Source organism: Gopherus flavomarginatus, chromosome 5, assembly GCF_025201925.1.
Source record: "Gopherus flavomarginatus isolate rGopFla2 chromosome 5, rGopFla2.mat.asm, whole genome shotgun sequence".
NCBI lineage: Eukaryota > Metazoa > Chordata > Testudines > Testudinidae > Gopherus > Gopherus flavomarginatus.
This window is the reverse complement of record NC_066621.1, coordinates 40,806,686-40,829,638: the sequence shown is the minus strand read 5'-3', so window position 1 is coordinate 40,829,638 and position 22,953 is coordinate 40,806,686. Positions and strand designations below refer to the sequence as shown.

Sequence of the window (22,953 nt, the reverse complement as noted above, 5' to 3'; positions counted from 1 at the left end):
GTTCCTCTCATATTCACTCTTTTGTCAGCAAAATGAAAGAATTATAGTAGATAAATGAGGAATGATTTTCTGTAGTAGAATCACAAGTTGCTAGTCCCTATCTTGACATGCTTATCTTGGTATTTTTTAAATTCCATTTCATCATCACAGCTAGAGAGATGCACACATTATTGCTTATATAGGGTGAGATATGCCCCCAGCCATGCCCTTCATCCCATACTCTATGCATCACTCTCTGCTATTGCAGCCCTTTCTGAACCACTGAGTCTGCCAGTGACCCTCAATCCTGATCTTCAGTCATTTTTGCCACTCCAGTCCCAGGCTTTTAGACATTTCTGGGAAAAAAAAAAAGCATCTTAATCCTGATCCATTTCATTCTACCTGGTAACTGCTTATAAAGTTTCTGTTTTTGGGCTCTCAAAATACCAATGTCATGAATTACTCAATTCTTATTTTCTCAGCAATTACAAAATAATTCAGTAAATGTAACAGAAAATGCATTTTCAGTAAATATTTACTGCTGACTGGAAGCAATTCTTTCTGGGGGAAGGTTTAGATTTATGGAATGCATAAAACAGGGGAAAGGGATGGAGAGCAGCATCAGTGCTTCAAAGAACTTGAGAAAGTTAGAAGCCAACAGATTGGCATCCCACTAGCCACTGCTCCCATGTGACCTAAAGGGCATTTTAATGAGGCCCTTTGTGCCAGGTGTGAGATTGACAGCTCTAAGGGATTCTGTCTCCAAATGCAAGCAGAACAAATAAATACTCCCTGCCTCTAATTACTTCTTTTGAATCCAAGAAAGAGAGATGTCTCTCTTGCAACAGGCAGCTTTAATATAATAGGACAAAGACTAACGTGAGTAAAATAAATGTTTGCTTTTCTTCAGCTACCTGGTAAATACACCCAGATCCATTCTTTTCAATGAGAAACAGTCCCCCTCCCATTCTCAAAATGGTGACTCTTTTGCCACCAAAATGTTGTCTTGATTATCTCTCATTGTATAATTTGCAGTAAAATGGGATAAAAAGCCTAAAATACCCTGAATGCAGCATGTGATTTTTTTTGACAGGTTCATATATGGGGCTTGTGACCCTCAGCTGTTGCTGATTGTCATAGCAGTATGGACCACAATAGAGCTGTGATGATTTACACCAACTAAGCATCTGGCCCAATGTGCTGTAATGAGCTAAGTTATTGTTTACGCTCCTCAAATGAAAAAAAAGGAAAAAGTAAGATAAAAATACTCCTTGTTTGCCAGGAATCAAGTTGCAAGGGATTTTTATTTTTTTTTAAATAAGGTTCATGCTTTTGAACAACAAATGTTTTCATTTTAAACTTCTTTGAGCAGGTTTTCTGCTGTGAAATATACTATATTGGCAGCCCTAAAGAGAGATGGTCTCTCTCTGTTGAAAGAAGGTTCTGTACAGAACGGGCAGCACTGGCTTCCCCCAACACAGCAGTCTCTGCTCCTACGGAAGGTCTTGCGGGTTCAGGGTGGATACAAAGGGATAATGGAATGAAAATAAAAAGCTCGTGTATATTTCAGATTTTTCTCATTAGCTTGAAGTGGAAGAACAAGCACATTTGGACCCACTTGGATCCCAAGGAAACGTCTCCCTGGACGCTGTCTGACCGACACTACCTGCTACTGGGGCAACTCATTGTGGAGTTCTAGGTGGCTATCGGGTGTGTATTCACTATGAAGCTGCTTAATGTCTCTCCTTTCAAAATATCTTCGGAGAAAGAAAGGTTGGTCCTCATAGACTCATAGACTTTAAGGTCAGAAGGGACCATATGGTCATCTAGTCCAACTTCCACTGTCTCCATGCACTCTGGGTACATGAGAGAGATTTACAGAGCTTCAAAGTATGTCAACACTGCAGAAAGGAAAAATAACCCATTGCAGAGAGTCTTAGAGGCCAGGTCAATTGATTCTGCCTTGTGTGACTTGCGCTATAGCGCAAAAAATAGCTGTGTAGACATTCAGGCTCAGGTTGAAGTCTGGGCTCTGACACCAGGCGAGGTGGGAGGGTGATCAGATATTGCCATAGTGAACATGAGAGAGAGAGAGAGAGAGAGAGAGAGAGAGAGAGAGAGAGAGAGAGAGAGAGAGAGAGAGAGAAAGAAGGGTTTTATTTGTATCACTGTTCAGTAGGCTGTTTCTCTCCTGAATGGTGATGTTTCCAAACCCACTTGTGTTGCTTCTGATTCCCCGCTGAGTTATGCCAGTTCCATGCCAGTGCCAGGGGCCAGAACAAGTGTGAGAACTACTTTCAACCATGGTTTAACTACAGCCTCTCTTTGTTGACCTCTGCTGTTCATTCATACCTCCTTTAGTTATGTAAACACCCCCTCTGCGAATATTAACTTAGTTATCTCCAAAAGAATTGTCTTTGTGGAATTTACTCTGGGACTTAATTTCAAATGTGAGATTTGGTTGACTTGTCATGAATATATCCTTAATGAATATTCCTAACTGACGATTTAATTATGGAAGAGTGCTAATGCTTCAATATAAGGCTGGTTTTCAAACACTTCATCCACCTTTTTGCTCTATATCAGATTGTTGCAGAGTTCAGAGAATCATAGAACCATAGAGTTGGAAGGCACCACATGGGTCGTGTTCTAGTCTAACCCCCAGCAAAGATGCAGTGTTTGTTGTGTCTGACTAACCCAAGACTGATGGTGATCCTGCTTCCTTTTGAAAACCTCCAGTGAAGGAGCTTCCACAACCTCCCTTGGCAGGTTTCTTCCATTGTCCTACTGCTCTGACAGGTAGGAAGCTTTTCCTGAGGTTTAATCTAAACTGGCTGTGCTGGAGTTTGTACCCTCTGCCTCTTGTCCTGCCCTCTGTGGTAAGAGAGAAAAAACTTTTCTCCAATTTTTTTATAGCCATGTCTCAACTATTTCAAGACTGCTACCGTGTCCGTCCTTAATCTCCTCTTTTCCAAACTAAACATATCCAGTTCCTTCAGCCTCTGCTCACACGGCTTGCATTCCATCCCTTTGACACTCCTCTTTGGTTCCTTTCTACTTTCCCTACATCTTTTCAAATGATGCCAAGCCATACAATGTCATGAAGAGATATTAGTAACTGCCATTGCCTGCTAGGGATGCAGACTGAAAATTCTGAAGTGATCTTTCTATTTTATTTTATTTTCCTTCAAAAGGAGTAAAATCTTGGCAATTATAAAGACTCACATGAAATTAGTTAAAGTTTGCAAAAGTCACCCAACCAGAACAGCAAGACTTGGCTTTTGTATCTTGGCTTTCTACTGTATTTCACAATGGTGGTATCCACCTCCCAGTCCCATTCGGTTAATCTTGAATCATACGCTTTACCTTGGCTGTGTTTCTTTCTTTTACCCCAACAGAATCTGGAATATATGGTGCATGGCAATCACACTGGAGTGTCGGTGTTCTTCCTTCTAGGATTCAAAGGCAGTCGATTGCTGCAAGCTGTTCTCTTTGGGATGTTTTTGTTTATCTACACCATGAGTCTAGTGGGGAACCTCAGCATGATCTCTTTAATCAGAATCGAGACGCGGCTACACACCCCCATGTATTTTTTCCTCAGCAACTTGTCCTTTGGAGACATCACTTACTCTTCCATTATTGCCCCTAAGGCACTGGTGAACTTCTTAGCAGAGAGGAAAGTCATTTGCTTTGCTGGGTGTGTCACGCAATTTTTCTTTCAAGCCTTCTGCGTGAACTCTGAGGCTTTGCTTCTGGCTGTGATGGCATATGATCGCTTCATAGCTATATGCAAGCCACTGATGTACATGCGCATTATGTCCAGGAAAGTCTGTGTTCAGCTGGTAGCGGCATCATATATTTATGACTCCATTAATGCCATTGTGCATGCAGGCTCTTTGTTCAGCCTGTCCTTCTGTGGTCAGAATATCATTGATCAATTTTTCTGTGACCCCCCCTACTCCAGAATCTCTTCTGCTCTGACACTCACATGGGTGACACTATGCATTTCCTCCTTGCCGTCATTGTTGCATTAAGTACTATTCTGATCATCCTTGTTTCCTATGTTTCTATCATGGTGGCCATCTTGCGGATCCGGTCCAACCGGGGCAGTCGGAAAGCTTTCTCCACCTGTGCCTCCCACCTTATTGCTGTGTCAATACTGTATGGGACTCTGTTCTTTACGTACTCACGACCCACATCCAGCAACTCATCAGAGTACGACAAAGTGGTGTCCATGTTCTATACGCTTGTGATCCCCATGTTGAACCCCCTTGATCTACAGCCTGAGGAACAAGGAGGTGAAGGATGCCTTGAGGAAGACAAAAGACCAGAAATTTTTTCCTCACTGAATCTAACTGAGAGGCTGAGTTTCATGATTTAATAATAAATAGAAGTGACAGGAGCTGGCCTGAAAATGGAATTTCTCTCCTATGGAAAATGTTGAGATTTCAAAAAAAAAAAAAGAATCATCCTAACTCAGGACAATATGGGATGATATTGAGTAATTCTCTGGAAGTCAGAGAGATCCCAGATCCTGGTTATTCAGGCAATCACCTCCCCCCAACCCACCTCCAGCAGCACACCAGGCAGGCAGCCTGAAGAACTGGCCCCCAGGGATGTAGCTACACTGATGTCAGTTTTCAGTGCAGATCAGCCCCTGTACAGATGAGAATAGAGTGAAAGGATATGGAATAGTTAAAAAGTAAATTTCTAGAGAGCGTGGGGCAGTTGTCAGATGCTGTTTGAGAGACTGTAGGCTGACATAGCCATGGGACCAGCAGAAGGCACTTGCTAATCTCCCCGGGGGTTCTTAAGCCTTAGGTGAGACACTTGTGCACATAGACTGATTTACTTCTGAAAATCCTTTTGCTCCCATGCTGTGCTGTATTTTTGCTGTTAAGATGAAACACAGGTGTGTGTTTTTTTAAGAAAGCTGGTCACTGTGTTAATTACTCATCACAGCTCCCGAAGGGAAGACTGGCAGGCCCCACACCAAGATGGACCAGATGAGAAGCCCCTGTAGATACACAGGAGGCGATAACCTAAGAGTGGAAGAGTCTGGGGATTCCATCCCAGGACAGGTGAAGGCAAGAGGCCAAACATGTGAGGGAGTGCCCAAAACATTGTGAATACCAAAGAACACTGTGATGGCCACCAGGTGGAAGATGCAGGTGGAGGAGGCTTTGCACCAGTCCTCCATGGATTTGGCCAAAGAGAGTTCAGAGAGGCAACTCAACTGTTAACTCTTGACACGTCTCATGTTGGCTACATTGCATTAGCCAAGAACGGACTCAGCACAGAGGCAACTGTGATAAAACAGTGAGGGAAATAATGTGCATATGACTCCCGTGACATCTTCCGAGATCCTTTAGTGGATGAAATGTGCCAGACAAATACATGGAAACCATAGCTATCACTATCAAAATGGATCTTACCTAAGGGACAGACCAGCATTTAAGTTTATCCATCTTCCCATCTCATGACATTTTAAAGCATCACTTTAAATCATTTCCAAGGTATAAACAGAGAAACTATTAATGGCACAGATACCATCCAAAAATGGGACATGTCATGTCATGTAACCGAGACAGGAAATTTCATTTTGCTGCATTTACTGGCCCAAACTGAATTTAGCTCTTCAGATATTTGTGCAAGATGGGTAAATAAAAATCATTTGTAAAATGGACAAGCTCAGAGAATTCACTCTCCCCACCCCCTTTAAGAGTTTTATTTGCATCACTGAAATCAGTGGGAGTTGTGCACTTGATTTTTAAGGCACACTGAGTTCAGCTCTAAATCATTACCATGTGTTACAGGTTTGACTGAATTCAATAATGCCAAATGTCTCCGCTTAATCAACTTTTAGGAATAAAAGATTATTAGTAACAGACAAATGCAGCATAACAGAGAAAGAAAGACTGCATATATTACCAAGTCATCTGCATGGTAACAGTGCAGAGGTCAGACTGCCTGAAAATCTCAGCTTCACTCTGTCTCTATCTATATTAGAGTTGAGGTTTTTTTAATCTTTTACCCTTTGACATGTTTTTGAATGTTTTTGCTAGGCTTGCACAAGCTGGAAAGTAAACAGGACAACATGTATCACTAGTTTATTATCTATACCTTGACCACTATATTTGAGAAGTTGGGAATATCTTAGAAGTATCCTCTACCAGCAAAAACTTGTAATAAAACACACGTTAGTGAGGTGTTAGCAAAATTATTTGTCTTGTCCTTGTTCTCTGAGATTACAATAGTTCACATCTCCCCATGGCTAAATAGCATAACATAAGTAAAAATAGTTTTGGAAGATCTTAAGATGAATACAATTCATACTTGTATAAACTTACATACTGTTGTATATAATATTGTATATGATATTGGCTAACACTATAAAACTAAGATAGATAGATAGATAGATAGATGGTTGCAGGAGCCAAGCATAAGAGAATACCTAAAGGATCTCAAGTTGAATGTGTTTCTATAGCCATGTTGAATTCCGCTGCTGTATACAGAGCAAGCGTCATGCAAAGATTACAACATATAACAACAGTACAGTTTCAACATGAATATAAAACATTCTAAATACAATGTACTATACCTATTCACTAATTTCTTATTGTGGTTATATCACATCTCCTTTTTAATTGCACTTATAGCTGCAACAACAAACAAATTCCATGCTTTCATTAATATATTTTGCCTGCATGAGTTGAATGCATCTATTTTCTATTAGTTACCAAAAGGTAATTTGCATTGCTGGTTCATGATTCTATCTGTTAGACAGGTTTCCTATTTCCAAATTTTTGTGTTATAAGAGCCAGCTGCACAAACATTGACAAATGTTTCTTCTCTGATAACTATTCCTGCCGCATTTAGTGATGTAAGAACTTTGCGAGATGGGTTTGTCTATCATGCCTCTGACTTGGCTGGACACACAATGGGGCCTGGCCTTCATCCAGTCACCCCATCACTCTATGCTATTGCAGCCCTATTCTGAACCCTTGAGTCTGCCAGTGTCTCTCAACCCTGATCTTCAGCCATTTTTGCCACTCCAACGCCAGGTTTTTAGACATCTCTGAAGAAAAAAAATAAAACATCTTAATCCCAACCCATTGCATTCTGCCTGGTAACTATCTGGTTTGTCTATTGTGCCTCTGACCTGGCTGTACACAATGGGGCCTGGCCTTCATCCAGTCAACACGTCTCTTGGAAATGGTCATTTGCCATGTGACATGGATTCTGCTAAGGTAATTACTGATCAGGCCTGATCTAAGTCCTCTGTTGTTGTGATTCTTTCTTTAAGTCCTAGGATCAAAGCCTTTGAATGGTTGGTTGTGATTTTTTTTGTTTTGTTGTTGTTGTTGTTGTTTTTTTAAAGATTCTGCTCCCATTTTAGGCAAATATTTCGCTTCTGGAAATCATTTAAGAGTGTGCTTAAATCCCCCAGAAATCAATGGGATTTAATCACGTGATCAATGTCAATCATATACTTAATGGTTTCATTAGATAGAGATTGGTGCGAGCACGTACTTAAGGGCTTTCCAGAACTGAGACCTTTATTTGTAAGAGCTCTAGTCTGGTAAAATGGGAAATCTTTCCAAACTGGCAATACACCTCAAAAGAGGAGAAAGCTTTGAGTGTACATTTCGGGACAGACAGTACAATGCGTCCAGCAGCACCTACAATTGGAGGCAGATGTTCAGAGGTGCTGGGCTTTCAGTTAGACATCGCAGTTAGGAAGCCCGAGTTATAGCAGTGGTCAGCACTCAACACTGAGATAAATAGTACAGGTCCCAAATGAATAATTTAGGTCCCTAAGTGGGAGCGGAGACTTTTGGAAAATCTACTCACTTGCTAGGGTTCTGAAAAGTTAGCTATTGGATACAGAGCTTTTTGGAAAAATCTGGGCATTAGGTTTTTTTTTTTTGTAATGAAAGAAACATATTTGGTTATTCATATAAAGATAACGACACAGAAAACTCACTTTTCCTTCTCGATCCCATTTATTGATTAAACACCATGTCTAACATTTACACCAAGGAAAAACCTTCTTTTCTATCATCGTCCAAAGACTCTTTCACCTCTGTTCAGAGGGGTAGCCGTATTAGTCTGCTTCAGCAAACACAACCAGAGTCCTGTGGTACCTTAAAGACTAATACATTTATTTGGGCTTTCGTAAGCTGAAACCCACTTCGTCAGCTTATGCCCAAATAAATTTGTTAGTCTTTAACGTGGCACGGGACTCCATTTTTTTCACCTCCTGGTTCCTCAGGCTGTAGATCCAGGAGTTCAGCATGTGGATCACAAGAGTATAAAACACAGAGGTGACCCTGTCTTTTTCCATGAAGTACTTTGAGCTGGGCTGTGAATATATAAAAGAGCCTGTTCCATAGAGGATGGTGATGGCCATCAGATGGGAGCTGCAGGTGGAGAAGGCTTTGCTCCTGCCCTTCGTGGGCTTGATCTTTAGAAGAGTGACCACAATGTACATGTAAGAGATGAGAATGATCAGGAGAGGAGATGTTACAACCATAGCGGCACAGGTGAAATGAACAATGTCTGCAATGTGAGTGCCAGAGCAGGTCAGCTTCAGGCTGGGGGGCACATCACAGAAGAAATGATAAGGAAGTGCTATTTAATAAAACCTTGACTAACCTCAAGCCCAGTCCAGCCAAAGTGGAGTGAGTACCCAATAATCCAGGAAGAACTGACAGCTGTCTACAAAGCAGACTGTCTCCTCTAAGAAGAAATCAACCACCTAAACAAATTGCAGCTCTAGATGTGTAGACTAGGCCAAATTCTCAGCTGTATAACTCTGTGGAAGTAATTTACTTCATATTATGAGGCTTAATTGGAAGGTTTCCCTTAGAAACTTTAGTGAAACAAACTACTGTCAATCTTTTAGGCAACCAAGCAACCATCAAGTATAAATGACATGTGGATGTCCATGATAGAAAAAGGGTTATTGCCGAGTAGGGAGAAGGTGGCACAGAATGGCCTGGCATTATAAAAGTGGGTTTAAAATGCTTCAGCTTGGCTCATTGGGACAAGTCCTTTTCTCTAACTCAAATCCTGGAAGGAAAAGCCGGTACACACGACGAGAGTTCACCCAAATATTAAGTGGTTGAAAGGACTCAAAGGTTCAAGAAGTAGAGAGATTTAAAAAAAATAAAAATAAAAAAAGAGAATGCCTTTTTCAACCACTCTCAATTTTAGGATTTGACTCACGGGTTTTGAGCACCTAGGGGTGGCAATGTGTCCTTAGCACAAACTGGTGCCTGACTGAGAGCTGATCTGCTGTGACCATCTGCGTACTCCCTGAGGTGCCCTTCTGGTGGTTGTTGGGTGCCGAGCTCTTTGGAAAATCCAGGGCTGCTGACAGAATTGCTGGGCCCCTGGGGAAACTGTGTGTGAGGGAGGCTCCAGGCCCCCGGAAGGGGCAAGGCCTGAGGCAGAAGGGGCAGGGCTGGGAGCTAGCCCCCACCCCGAGATGCCTTGAGCGCTGCCTGGCCAGTGCCACCTGGGGCTCCAGCAGTGATTACCGCTGCCTCTTTTGCACCCACACCACACCCATTGGCAGCTCTGGGTACCCACTCTGCTGCTGGCCCAGCCAGTGATTAAATCACTGTGATTTAAAGTGGCAGGGAGCTGACACATCACACTGCACCACTACTGTGACTTAAAAGTGGCAGGGAGCTTCCTGCTGGTACTACCCTGGCAGCAGCAGTGGCCCGGGGAGCCCTGGACCCTTTTAAGTCACCAGAGCCCATGGTCTGCCTCCATTGCCCACCCCTCCCGTCTCTGGTCAGTGGCTCTGGGAAAATCTATCTTCCTTTCTTCCTTTTCATGGAAGGTGCGCACACTGGGTTATTCACAGAAATCAAGCTAACAATACAGAGAAATCACTCCCTGCCTTTTCTTCCCTCTATTGAATTAAAGTCATATCCAGTATTTGCATTTACAGAGAAAAAACCTTCCTCTCTCTTATCCTCCTAAAGGCCTCTTTGACTTCTTTATTCCTCAGGCTGTAGATCAGGGGGTTCAGCATGGGGATCATCAGGGTATAAAACACAGAGATGATTTTGTCCTGATCCATGGAAGACTTTGAACTAGGCTGTAAATACATGAAAGAGCCAGTTCCATAGAAGATGGTGACAGCCGTCAGGTGGGAGGCGCAGGTGGAGAAGGCTTTGCGTTGGTCCTTAGCAGAGTTGATCCTTAGGATAGTGACCACGATGTATATATAGGAGATGAGGATAATCAGGATGGTAGTTGATACCAGCATCGTCGCACAGGTGAAATGAACAATGTCTGTGATGCGGGTGTCAGAGCAGGACAGCTTCACAAGAGGGGGCATATCGCAGAAGAAATGATTGATATAAGCATCACAGAAGGACAAACGGAATATAAATACAGTTTGCACTATTGAATTCAGACAGCTCATGAAGTACGACCCCAGCACCAACAGCACGCAGAACCGCTTAGACATGATGATGGTGTAGAGCAATGGGCTGCAGATAGCCGTGAAGCGATCATACGCCATCACACTCAACAGCCAGCATTCGCAAGAGATGGCGATGATGAAGAAGAAAAGCTGCACAGTGCATCCAGTTAATGAAATGACCTTGCTCCTTGCTGCAAAGGTCATCAGCATGCTGGGAATTATGATGGTGGAGTAGCCAACATCTAACAGGGCCAGGTTGCTGATGAAAAAGTACATAGGGGTGTGAAGTCGGGAGTCAGTCCTGATTAAGGTGACCAAGGTGAGGTTCCCCATTAGAATCAGCAAGTAGATCAACAGAAACACTACAAAGAGGGTGACCTGCAGCTTCAGGTTGCCTGTGAATCCCAACAAGATGAACTCAGTCACCAGAGTGTGATTTCTCTCTCCCATTTATCCCAGATGCACTGTCCTTGGCAGGTGAGAAATGTTAGGTGTATACTGAAGGAGGAGACAAATAAGGCCTTTAGTCAGTGCACAAGTCTGAAGATATTATAACTATTAAATATAACCTATGCTTCTCTGGGTCACTGTAGTGACTAGACCATATCGAGATTTAAGAGTCTGCTACTGGCTTCAGGCTACACAGGTGGGACTTTTAGTTCTGGCAGCAGAAGCTCATACTGTTAAAGTCGGAGCCGTAGTTCAATCCCCATTGCCAACAATAAGTAACAGCCAACATAGATTTGTCAAGAAGAAATCATGCCAACTCAACCTAATGTCCTTCTTCGACAGTGTAACCAGCCTAGAAGATGAGGTGAAGCAATAGATATGATATAGATTTTAGTAAGGTTTTTGGCACAGTTGCACGTAACATTTTCATAAGCAAACTAGTAAGTCTGTCAAACAAATTAAAAAAATAATTGTGAGATTAAAAAAATTGCAATTAATTGCAGATTTAACTACAATAGAACACCATTTACTTAAATATTTTTGATGTTTTCAACAATATATTGATTTCAGTTACAATACAGAAGACAAAGTGTATTGTACTCACTTCATGTTATTATTTTATTACAAATATTTGTGCTGTAAAAGATAAAACCGTATTTTTCAATTCACCTCATACAAGTACTGTACTGCAATCTTGTCTTCATTGTGAAAGTGCAACTTACAAATGTAAAATTGTTTTTATATGGCTTCACTCAAAAACAAAACAGTGTAAAACTTCAGAGCCTACAAGTCCACTCAGTCCTACTTCTTGTTCAGCAAATCACTAAGACAAACAAGTTTGTTTATATTTACAGGCGACAATGCTGCCTGCTTCTTATTTACAATGTCACCTGAAAGTGAGAACAGGCATTTGCATGGCACTGTTGAAGCCGGTGTTGAAAGGTATTTACCTCCAGATATGCTGAACATTTGTATGCCCCTTCATGCTTCAACCACCATTCCAGGTTAGGTTAGTTTTGAGGGGAAAACTCTCTAACTCTAAAGATAGGTAAGTATTGTCATATGCCTCCAAGACAGGTTATAGAAAACCCAGAATCTGAGACCATAACCCACGTCAATGAGCTCTCCCATTAACCAATGGGAATCTTTGCATAACAAGCTTCTACTCAGTGTGAGAAAGGATATGACACATGGACACATACATTTCCTACTCCAGAGCCCATTTGCAGCTCCCCATCCCAGTGGAAGAGTTGTCTGCCTGCACAAGGCACCAAACGTACTTATTCCCAGATCCCTACGCTGGTCTCTCAGTGTATGCCAGGTGCATGCACCAAACATGCATCTTCCTGCTCTCAACTATGATCTCAGAGCTGTGTTCTGTGCCATGCACTGACCGCACCTGGTCTGTGCACTATGCCGCACACTGAACGTGCCCCAAATGTGCCTGTAGCATTGCAACTCAGCCCTTGTTGAACTTGTGCCATGCAGATCACATATCCAGTCCGTATCCTAGCACTGTGTGCATGTGCCACTCATCGAGCATGCCCATTCCTGGTTCCTTAGTCTGCTCTCATTGATGCATGCTCAGCTCCCAGCTACAATCCCAGAGTTATGTACTGTACCAGGCACAGTTCTCAGCTCCCCACCCTGTCCCATGTGCTGGTGCTGTGCGTTGAGTGAATTTGTTCCTTGTGGCTGGCGCAGACCCTGTTCATCATACTGAGTGCTGCCAGGCAGACGTTCAGTGAGCCTATCCCAACAGAGAGGTGATTTATCCTGGCTGGGACTCTTACACTTGCCTCTCCGGTGTCATTTTCTGTGTGGCAACGATTCTCTCCCATATCATCAAGACTCCTCATCACCATCCAGGCATCATACCTCTGAGCCAGCACTGCTCACCAAACTGTCCCCCACCTACACGTTGGCAGATAGCTCTATGGCACTGGGGGAGGGATGTCTGTGGAGGGCTGGACATCCTCTAAAGTGACCGTTCCCTCTCATGCTTCCAAAGTTGCTTCCTTCTGGTCCCAAACACTGAGCAGAAAGGCACCTTGAGAGCACCAGGGTGGACAGCACACAAAATACCAGAGTAAAGGGTTGGGACACACAGTCCTTTGGTTCTAGGGACAGCACCTGTGCCCTTAAGTCGCCAAGGGAGCACACTGCTTAGTGTGTGTAAATCACAAAGGAGCTGATCCCAGGACAGTCCAATAATATATGGTTTCCAGCAGTCAGAGCCCTAGTTTTGTTCCCTACCTCTGTACTTCTCAGCAAGGAGTCTGGGGCAGGTTTCAGGGTTTACTCCAGGCATGGTTGGCATTAGACTCGCTAGGGCCCAGGGCAGAAAGCCAATGCCCCACCATACAGGATGGCAGCCCATGGCCCCAAGCCCCCGTATCCAAGGCTGAAGCCGAAGCCTGAGCAATTTAGTTTTGCGGGATCCCCTGTGGTATAGGGCTTCAGGCAATTTTATCCCCTAATGCTGGCCCAGGCTTTTCTAGGCAGAAATATAGTTGTTGTGGCACAGCTGGGCTCTGGAGTTTTTATGGCATGTTGAGGCGCACAATGATTCGGAAAGAAAAAGGTTGAGAACCCCTGCCCTGGCTTCTCAGGAATCTTAAACGAATTACCCCAAAATAGCACCACCAGCTCTACTCCAAACTGCTCTGCAGCATATCACTTTGGAAATCAATTTACATATATATGTCGATTTTCGTACCCTGAAAATTATAAGCAGCTGATTTTAGGAAGGGCTGCATGGCTGGATCCTCAGAACAAAATGATCCCAAATTTATATCTCAGATCCCATCCCTGGGTCAGTTCTACCATGTCACTTTCAAAGGCAATTCCCTGATGCGTACACATTTTGAAGCATCTCGAAAAATCAGCTCCTAAACCAGGAGCTTTGCTCTCAGGGCAGGGTCAGCTCCAGGGTTTTGCCACCACAAACAGCGGGGGAAAAAAAAAGCCATGATTGCAATCGGCGCCAGCTCCACCGTACCACTTTCTTCTTTGGTGGCAATTCGGTGGCAGGTTCTTCCCTCCGAGAGGGACCAAGGGACCCGCTGCCGAATGGCCTCCAAAGAGCCGGACGTGCCACCTCTTCCCCTTGGCTGGTGTCTGGAGCCAAGCACTTGCTTGCTGAGCTGGTGTCTGGAGCCAGCCCTGCCTCAGGGCAAAAGTTCCAAAAGAAACCTGTGCAGAATGTAACTAACGTCCACACACAGGCTAAGGAAGCTGCCAAGGCCAGGACTGAAGCTCACAGCTGAAGAGTGATGCTAAGACTCGATGAGCACAGACTGTCACCTTGAGCCAGCCTGAGTATGCCCACAATGCCCGCCAAGCCCAGGTTTGGGGTCAGGTTTGAGCCCAAGTCCCCTTCAGTCCACACTCAGCGCAGTCTGGCTGGGGTTAGCAAGAACTCAGAACCGTGGGGCTGTACCTCGAGAATTCCAAGCACAAGGGACTATCCATTTGTACCTTACACTTGGCTTCCAGGAGGTATCGCAATTTTCAAGACATACCAAGAAAGCACGCTGGTTGTAAAGCACTTACAGAAACCAGCTTTTAAACAGAACACAAGTCCCGCCATTAAGTATACCAGAGCTACCACTCCCCTCTCATAAGCCAGGCCCTCAACTAGAGCAAATGAGCATTGATTTCAGAGACATTACAGCCATTGAGAATGTGGTCTTTTTGTAAAATCTACCTCCACTGCATTTTTTCATACACGACTCTTACCTAAGCAGTCACTTGTGTGTCCCAGATTACTTGAGGCATCAGCGTGACTTTCCTCATCATTGTGTTACTGTGCAAAAGGAAAACAATAATAGATGCATGCTTCAGACAATCCCTCCCCCAGGTGAATTGCCTCCAAATCAGAACTATTTCCACTTGCAAAAAAATAATCAAAAGAGAATATTTACACTATCTCCACCAGAACCAGAGTGATGAAACCCACCTGCAGCAGGTAGATGTCTGTCATTGTTGACCCCACCAAAAGAATTGTATTTGGAGACTGCTGGGTTTGTTTATATATTAGCTGAAGTGGCATTTGCAGATGTAATCCCTGGGTGGCCCACAGAGTTCTGCATAACAGGCTAAGCACAGATGGGATCATTAAAATGTCTTTCAAGTCCTCTGGGGTTAACTGCACATGGATGTGTTGTCTTCAAAACTTGGGCTCACTTCATGAGCTCACTTCATTCCCTGTTCTTAGGTTTAAAGAAAATTGGCCCATTTTCCTTCAGCCAGCTGAAGGATCCCTCACCCGTAAAAGCCTCATTGTAGATGCAAAAGCAGCAAAGAGTCCTGTGGCACCTTATAGACTAACAGACGTTTTGGAGCATGAGCTTTCGTGGGTGAATACCCACTTCCTCAGATGCATGTAGTGGAAATTTCCAGGGACAGGTATATATATGCAGGCAAGCTAGAGATAATGAGGTAGTTCAATCAGGGAGGATGAGGCCCTGTTCTAGCAGTTGAGGTGTGAAAACTAAGGGAGGAGAAACTGGTTCTGTAGTTGGCAAGCCATTCAGTCTTTGTTTAATCCTGAGCTGATGGTGTCAAATTTGCAGATGAACTGAAGCTCAGCAGTTTCTCTTTGAAGTCTGGTCCTGAAGTTTTTTTGCTGCAGGATGGCCACCTTAAGGTCTGCTATAGTGTGGCCAGGGAGGTTGAAGTGTTCTCCTACAGATGTTTGTATATTGCCATTCCTAATATCTGATTTGTGTCCGTTTATCCTTTTCCGTAGCGACTGTCCAGTTTGGCCAATGTACATAGCAGACGGGTATTGCTGGCATATGATGGCGTATATTACATTGGTGAACATGCAGGTGAATGAACCGGAGATGGTGTGGCTGATCTGTTTAGGAAAAGGATAAACGGACACAAATCAGATATTAGGAATGGCAATATACAAAAACCTGTAGGAGAACACTTCAGTCTCCCTGGCCACACTATAGTAGACCTTAAGGTGGCCATCCTGCAGCAAAAAACTTCAGGACCAGACTTCAAAGAGAAACTGCTGAGCTTCAGTTCATCTGCAAATTTGACACCATCAGCTCAGGATTAAACAAAGACTGTGAATGGCTTGCCAATTACAGAACCAGTTTCTCCTCCCTTAGTTTTCACACCTCAACTGCTAGAACAGGGCCTCATCCTCCCTGATTGAACTACCTCATTATCTCTAGCTTGCCTGCATATATATACCTGCCCCTGGAAATTTCCACTACATGCATCTGAGGAAGTGGGTATTCACCCACGAAGGCTCATGCTCCAAAACGTCTGTTAGTCTATAAGGTGACACCGGACTCCTTGCTTCTTTTACAGATCCAGACTAACACGGCTACCCCTCTGAAATTGTAAATGCAAAGAGCAACATACTGTATTCTTCTAGGTAACAAATGTTGTATTCTTCTACGTAACAAATATGGTTCCCCATGTTAATCCTCTTGCTAAATATACCTGATGCAGCCTCCTGTGATTTGCCTTTGGTACATGTCACACAAGATACCTGTTTCAAAGCTGGTCAGTATGTGCAACTTAGATGTGCTAGCAAGACTTTTCAATACAGGATTCATGGGGCAAAAACACTCATCCTTGGGCCTCACTCTGCTCCCACTAAAGTCAATTCAATGGGAACAGAGTTAGGTCAGTTCGGAGTGCTTTTGATAAACCCACCCTTGGTAGTCACTTAGGATAGTGCGGACTCTGGCCCAGATCCTCAGTTACTGTGGATCACTGAGATGAGGAATTTGCACAATCTGAGAACCTGACCCTCTGTGTCTTTTCCCTGCTACAAAGGACATTGCCAGATTGTCATATTTCCTGGTGGCACTCAGAAATTGTCCCCAATTATGAATTGCCTCCCTGCTATCGCCACCTCTGCTCCTAATGGGTTTAATAGCAGGGATGCTCTGCCATTCCAAGGGGATTCCTGTGCAAAGACTTCTTCAGTCCCTGACTATTTCTCTCATTTTAACCTACCTCTTATACTCTGTGCTGTAGATTCCCTGTATTGTTTCCATGGCAGGAGAAAATTGCACTATGGTGACCGAGTTCATTCTCCAGGGATTCACAGATCATCCAGAGCTGCAGGTCTCCCTCTTCTTGGTGTTTCTAGTGACCTACATTATCACCCTGGTGGGAAATCTCGGGATAATCATGTGAATTAGACTCATTCCTCGACTCCACACACCCATGTACTTCTTCCTCCGTAATTTGTCTTTTGTTGACATCTGTTACTTCTCAGCCATTGCCCCCAAGGCACTGCAGAACCTTTTAGCAGAGAGGAAAACCATTGCTTATGCTGCTTGCGCTGCTCATATGTTGTTCTTCAATACAATTTTGACCACAGAGTGTTACTTCCTGGTTGTGATGGCGTACAACCAATATGTGGCCATCTGTAAGCCACTGTTCTATGTCATCATCATGTCCCCAAAGATCTGTGCCCAGCTGGTGGCTGGGTCATATCTCATTGAGGTCATTGGAGCTTCGGTACAAACAAGCGGTGCCTTTCGATTATCCTACTGCAGCTCCAACATCATCACTCATTTATTTTGCGACATCCCTGCAGTTGTCAAGCTGTCATGCTCCGGCACCTACAATTCAGAGCTGATGCATTTTGCCGTCTCAGGGATTATTGCTATCTCCACCATTTCAATCATCCTTCTATCCTCCATTTACATCCTCTCCACCATCCTGAGGATTCGCTCCACTCAGGGCAGGTGCAAAGAGCTTCTCCACCTGCACTTCCCACCTGATGGCAGTCACAGTGTTCTATGGGACGGCCATTTGCATTTATGTCCTGCCCCAGTCTGAAGACTGACACAAACAAGACAAAATTGTCTCAGTGTTCTATATCCTGGTGATCCCCATGTAGAACCCTCTGATCTACAGCTTGAGGAACAAGGAGGTAAAAGACGCTCTGAGATCAACGATATGCCTAAAAATACTCTCTTTAATGTTATGAACCTTTTTTTTTCAAATAAACATCTCATAATATTTTTCTACAGGTTTTTGAGACACAGCTTATCCTGTTCTTTCGTACTCTCTTCTCCTTTCCAAAAACATCTTTTAGCAATCTATGAGACTCTTCAATGTACTGCTTTGATAGGTCATGTGATGTTCACAAAGGAAATGTACCTTCAAAAGCAAAGTGTTCTGCAGAGCTGAACAAGAACTTTGAAAACATTGTATGGATAATTTATTCAGCAAATGTTGATGTCATTCCTCATATAAGTTATTCAATTAATAGTGTTTGCCCAGCTGCAGAGCTGCTAAAATAACACTTAAATTAATACAAAGAAGTAATGTGGTCTAGTGCATTAGGTACTGGGCTGGGAGCCAGGAGACCTGAATTTTATTCCTAAATTTGTCCTGCTGTAGGACCTTCAGGAAATTTATTTCCCTCTCTCTACTGATACAGTGCTTGGCAAACAAGGTCGCAGTCTCAATTAGCTATACTGCTTGGGGCCCCCAATCATGGAGCCAGCCCCATTGTGCTACATGCTGGGGTTGTGCAGATGTATGAAATCTAAGACGCCCCAGGTAACATGAATCCCACTCAGCTTGTTACATAGAATTGTGTAGAAAAGTCATCAAAAGATGGGGACAGATAGACTGCTATGAACTGGATGGTTGGGTTAAAGGCACAGCATTAAAGGGTCTGTAAGGCATCTTGTAAAGTCATGGGTTGGCAGGGCAATGAGCTGAAAGATTCCACATATGGGAGGAAATGTTTATAGTTGAATCAACCCAAATGTGCTTGATAGGTTAATGATCAGTGGGATGTAGTATTCATGCTTCAAAGGATGTTGTTTATCTGGGGGGTGGGGTCACTACATGGTAGCACAGGGACAAGTGGGTTGGAAGGCCTGAGCTTTACCATTACGGCTTCCACCTCCATCATCCTCTGGCATCCACCATGACACAATTGGTCCTTCATCGTCCTGATCCTGAAAAACATCCTCAACAGACAAAGCCAAAGAAAAGGAACCAGATGATATCACCATCTGGCCCTGCTTCAGCTAAATCCTGAATACTTGGGATAGGAGACTTGTGTTCCTGCTGTCACACCCTCCTTCATGTGACATTTTCCTTCCTCACCTTATATATCCTCTTTCCTATCCCTTTCCTTTCACCTCTTTCTCATGAGCATCTGTCTTAACCAACAAGTATATGCCATCTCATTATTTTAAAGAGAGTAGCCAAACACTCCAATTTAAACACTCTGGACTAGGTAAAACAGTAAAAAAAGTTTATTATTACAATGAGATAGATGTTAAGTGAGTACAAGTAATGAGGCTTAAAAGTCACAAACTGTTATAAGAAAAATAAAAATAAAATATTCACTAGTGCCTAACTTAATAAACTATGTTAGATTCAAACAAAGTTTCTCATGACAGACTCCAGCATATTACTGACCAAACTCTTCAGTCTGGATCCCTCTCCACGAGTGCAGTGGCTGTTTTCTTTTATCTTCATAGGTGTGATGCCAGAGATAGACAGAGAGAGAGATGATGGGAGTCTTGAGGTGTCTTCCCCTTCTTTTTATAGTCCTGCCCCCCACTGAGAAACATTTCCAGATGGGAGAAAGGTGACAGGCAGTCTGGTGAAGAAAGGAAACTCCATACAGTTTCTTTGCTCAAATGCAGATTTCTGTCCCTGCCCACTTCCTCATCAAAGAGTGGCCACTTAGATGGTAATGGTCCCTCAGACTTCTTGACTCAGACTTGATGCCTGAGGTGTCAGCTTGCCCTTTATCTCTGAGGAAGTGGTTTAGCTACTCCCTGGACTTATCTGGGAAACATGCTTGAGTCATGATTTCATCTTATGTTCATAACTTTACATGTAATGATGCCACGTGCATTTTGCCATGATATTGACCAGCAAGCAATGTGTTTTTAAATAATACCTCAAAAGGCAAGCCTTGTACAAGCATTATAACAATACCGTGTAGCGTGTGACCATGAGTCTATTCTGTTAACATCCCATTCAGATGCATGGGGCAGGTAACTATAGGACATATGTCTTTGGGAGCTATGTCAACCCAACCCAGCAGGGAGCTCTGTCTGGCAGGAATGAAGGAATTCAGTTGGCTTGCTCTCTTCAAAAACAGATACACTCTAGCTGCTGGGGTAAGTACTGGGGGATGTCCTGCCACGGCCCGTTCATCTCTATGGGCAAAGGAAACTCCTGATGCTACCCAAGGGAGCGACAAACAAACATGATGCTACTCCTGGGTGAGAAAATGCATTAGCCTTGCCTCTCTGGAAGGGGATGGCACCTCTGTCATTACCATTCCAAGTGGAGGGTGAGGTTACGGGGAAGAGGGAGGGAACATGCCATGATCTGCCTAGGACCATTATTTGCCTTTAATTTTACTCTTATCACTTTGAAAAAAATTGAAGTTATTTTTCAGCTTAACAAGTTTAGTGGCATGAGCAAATACCCCCTGGTCCTCATCTCACACAAGTAAGGAGATGCACTGGGCAAGCACTGGCAGCGGGGAGCTTTAAGAGGTTCTTTTCCTTTATAATATTTACATGGGAAGAAATGGTTGTGCTGGGATATCGGCAGTTATCTCGGGGAGAGGGGAGAAGGGCGGGTGAGGGTGTCTATTAACAAAAACTGGAACTGGTCAAACGGGGAACGTTATTCACAAAAAAAGCTTATCCCTTTTTTACTGTGGGGAAAAAGTCCATCAGCTCTACTTAAAAGTCAAACTGTGGCAGTCGTTCAGCCGCCTTCGCTGAGATTCCAAATACCGATACTTCCATTCCAGCAAAGATCTGTGTATTTGGGGGGGGGAGAGAGACTGATTGTCCATGCTTCATGTTGGCTAAAAGGCTGGAAGTCAGGAACTCCTCTATTACCACTGACTGGCCGTAATAACACTTTGCACTTATACGTATGCAGAGACAATAAAAAAATAGGAGAGAAAAAATATTGTCATGCAGGCACCACCATGGTCTCAGTTCTTTTTCTTAGGGTATGTCTACACTAAAGCTGGTAGGTGTAACATCCATCTTAGGTAGACATACCCCTTCTAGCTCTCATCGTGTAGCCAGCAGCACGAGGGCTTATCCCCGATTACATGCCGAGGGTTTCAAATGAGATCATACTCGGGTAGCTAACCCGTCACGCCATTCGCACCATCATGGCTACGCTTCTGTTTTTAGCATACTAGCTTGATCAGAGCTAAAAGGGGTATGTCTACCCTAGCTGGAAATTACACTTCCAGCGCCACTATAAACATCCTCTTAGTGTGCAAGCAAGTTTTGACTCTTGGGGGAACATACGGTGTTATCATCATATTTGGGTAAAGTAAGGCTTTGGTTGTAGAGGCAGCTTCGGGGGGAATGGGAGTTGTGTGAGTGGCAGGAGAGTTTGCTGTCTGCCTTGGCCTCTGATTCAAGACAATTCTTGAGGCAGAGTTGCTCCCTGGGCATAGATGTTGGGATGAGATTCCTGGAATAAGAGATTATGCTGCATGTTGTTTGACCATCTCATTTCAAGACTGGTATATATGTGTGAATAGAGCAAGTTACCCTCAGAATACAGCCAGATTCTGCATTGTAGATTTAAATGCTACCGGGAAGCTGACCTGCAAGGCCCCAGACATTGGCAGAGGGGCAACAGTGGTTTCAGAATAAAGAGTAACAATATTATTTTATTGTCCATTATTTATACTGAGCCACAGGGGCTTTTAATGCCCAGACAAAGAGAAAGACAAGGTCACTGCCTTGAAGACCATACCATGGACAATAGTGACATAATGCAGAGTTCATCGATATATTGGAAGTGCCCAAATTTGCAACTTTTCACATTTTTGGAGAAATAAATATGTGGGCAGTTAATTTCCTTAGGGCTGATTTAACTTCCTGGTTTCTCAGACTATAAACCACAGGGTTCAACATGGGGCTAAAGAAGGTATAAGACAAGGCAATGAAAGTGTCCTCATCTAGGGAAGAGGTTGATTTGGGTATTAAAAGGACAAAAAAAGCACAGCCGAAGTGTGTGATCACAACGATGAGATGGGAAGCAGAGATGGGGAAGGTCTTGCGCCTGCCTGGGGCAGAGTGGATCTTCAGGATGGCAGTGAGGATATAGATGTAAGAGAGGATGATTCCCATGAAGGGGTCTAGCAAAACAAAGGCACACAGAAAAACAATGGCCATCCCAGCGATATGATGGTCACTGCAAGCCAGCCTCAGAACGGGTGAGATGTCACAGAAGAAATGTCTGATGGCATTGGTCCCGCAGAAGGGCAAACTGAATACAAGGAACTGATGCCTAGCGCTATAAGAAAGCCAGTTGCCCAGGAAATGGCGACCAGCTCAACACAAACTCTCCTGGTTATCACAACTGGGTATTGCAGCGGCTTACGTATGGCCACTTAGCGATTGTAAACCATGGCTTACACCAGGAAACAATTTGTGGCCCCGAAGCCGAAGAAGCAGAACATTTGAGCCGCACATCCCAGGAAAGAAATCTTTTGGTTTCCCGACAGCAAATTCACCAGCAGCTTGGGGATGACAGCGAAAGTGGTGCAGGTTTCCGAGAAGGACAAAGCGAAGAGTAAGAAGTACATGGGGATATGGAGGCTCCGATCAACACTGATGGCAGCCAGGATGGCGATGCTGGAGGTCAGAATTATCACATACATTGGGGAGAACACCAGGAAAAGCAGAACCTGCTGCTCTTCCAGGCTGGAGAATCCCAGCAGCAGAAATTGAGACACAGAGCTCTCGTTTCCTCTGGGCATCATCAAAAGCCTCTAAACTCAAAGGGGAAAAGGAGGCAAAAGATCTTAGGAGCTATACACCATCAGAGTTGCTTCCATTAGCTCTAACACAGCCTCAGACATGATTGAATGATTGATGTGAAGGAACTAAACCAAGCCCAAAACTGCTGATTTTTTTTATGGTATTTTATCATTTATTTTATTGTCATATATTCCTTGGTCAGATATTGCAGTGGGGGGAGCCCACTTAAGGAGCTGGGTAGATTGACTGATTGATTGATTTATAAAGTTATGGTAGTAACAGGAGCTTTGGCTGCGATATGCACTG

At 43.7% G+C, this 22,953-nt stretch overlaps 1 protein-coding gene and 3 pseudogenes across 1 annotated transcript; 2 read left to right on the top strand and 2 right to left on the bottom strand.

Annotated features, from left to right (window-relative positions):
- Positions 1-3,389: 3,389 nt before the first annotated feature.
- On the top strand, positions 3,390-4,328 carry LOC127051071 (olfactory receptor 1020-like; annotated as a pseudogene).
- Positions 4,329-9,940: 5,612 nt separating this feature from the next.
- LOC127051074 (olfactory receptor 1019-like) lies at positions 9,941-10,876 on the bottom strand. Its single transcript, XM_050952951.1, has one exon. It carries the CDS (start codon positions 10,874-10,876, stop codon positions 9,941-9,943), a length of 936 nt encoding a protein of 311 aa, XP_050808908.1.
- Positions 10,877-16,900: 6,024 nt separating this feature from the next.
- LOC127052364 (olfactory receptor 1052-like) lies at positions 16,901-17,849 on the top strand (annotated as a pseudogene).
- Positions 17,850-21,702: 3,853 nt separating this feature from the next.
- LOC127052363 (olfactory receptor 10T2-like) lies at positions 21,703-22,646 on the bottom strand (annotated as a pseudogene).
- Between the last annotated feature and the right edge of the window lie 307 nt (positions 22,647-22,953).

Coding starts and splice junctions, on each gene's coding strand:
- LOC127051074 (XM_050952951.1), bottom strand. CDS start 10,876: ATGGGAGAGAGAAATCACACTCTGGTGACTGAGTTCATCTTGTTGGGA.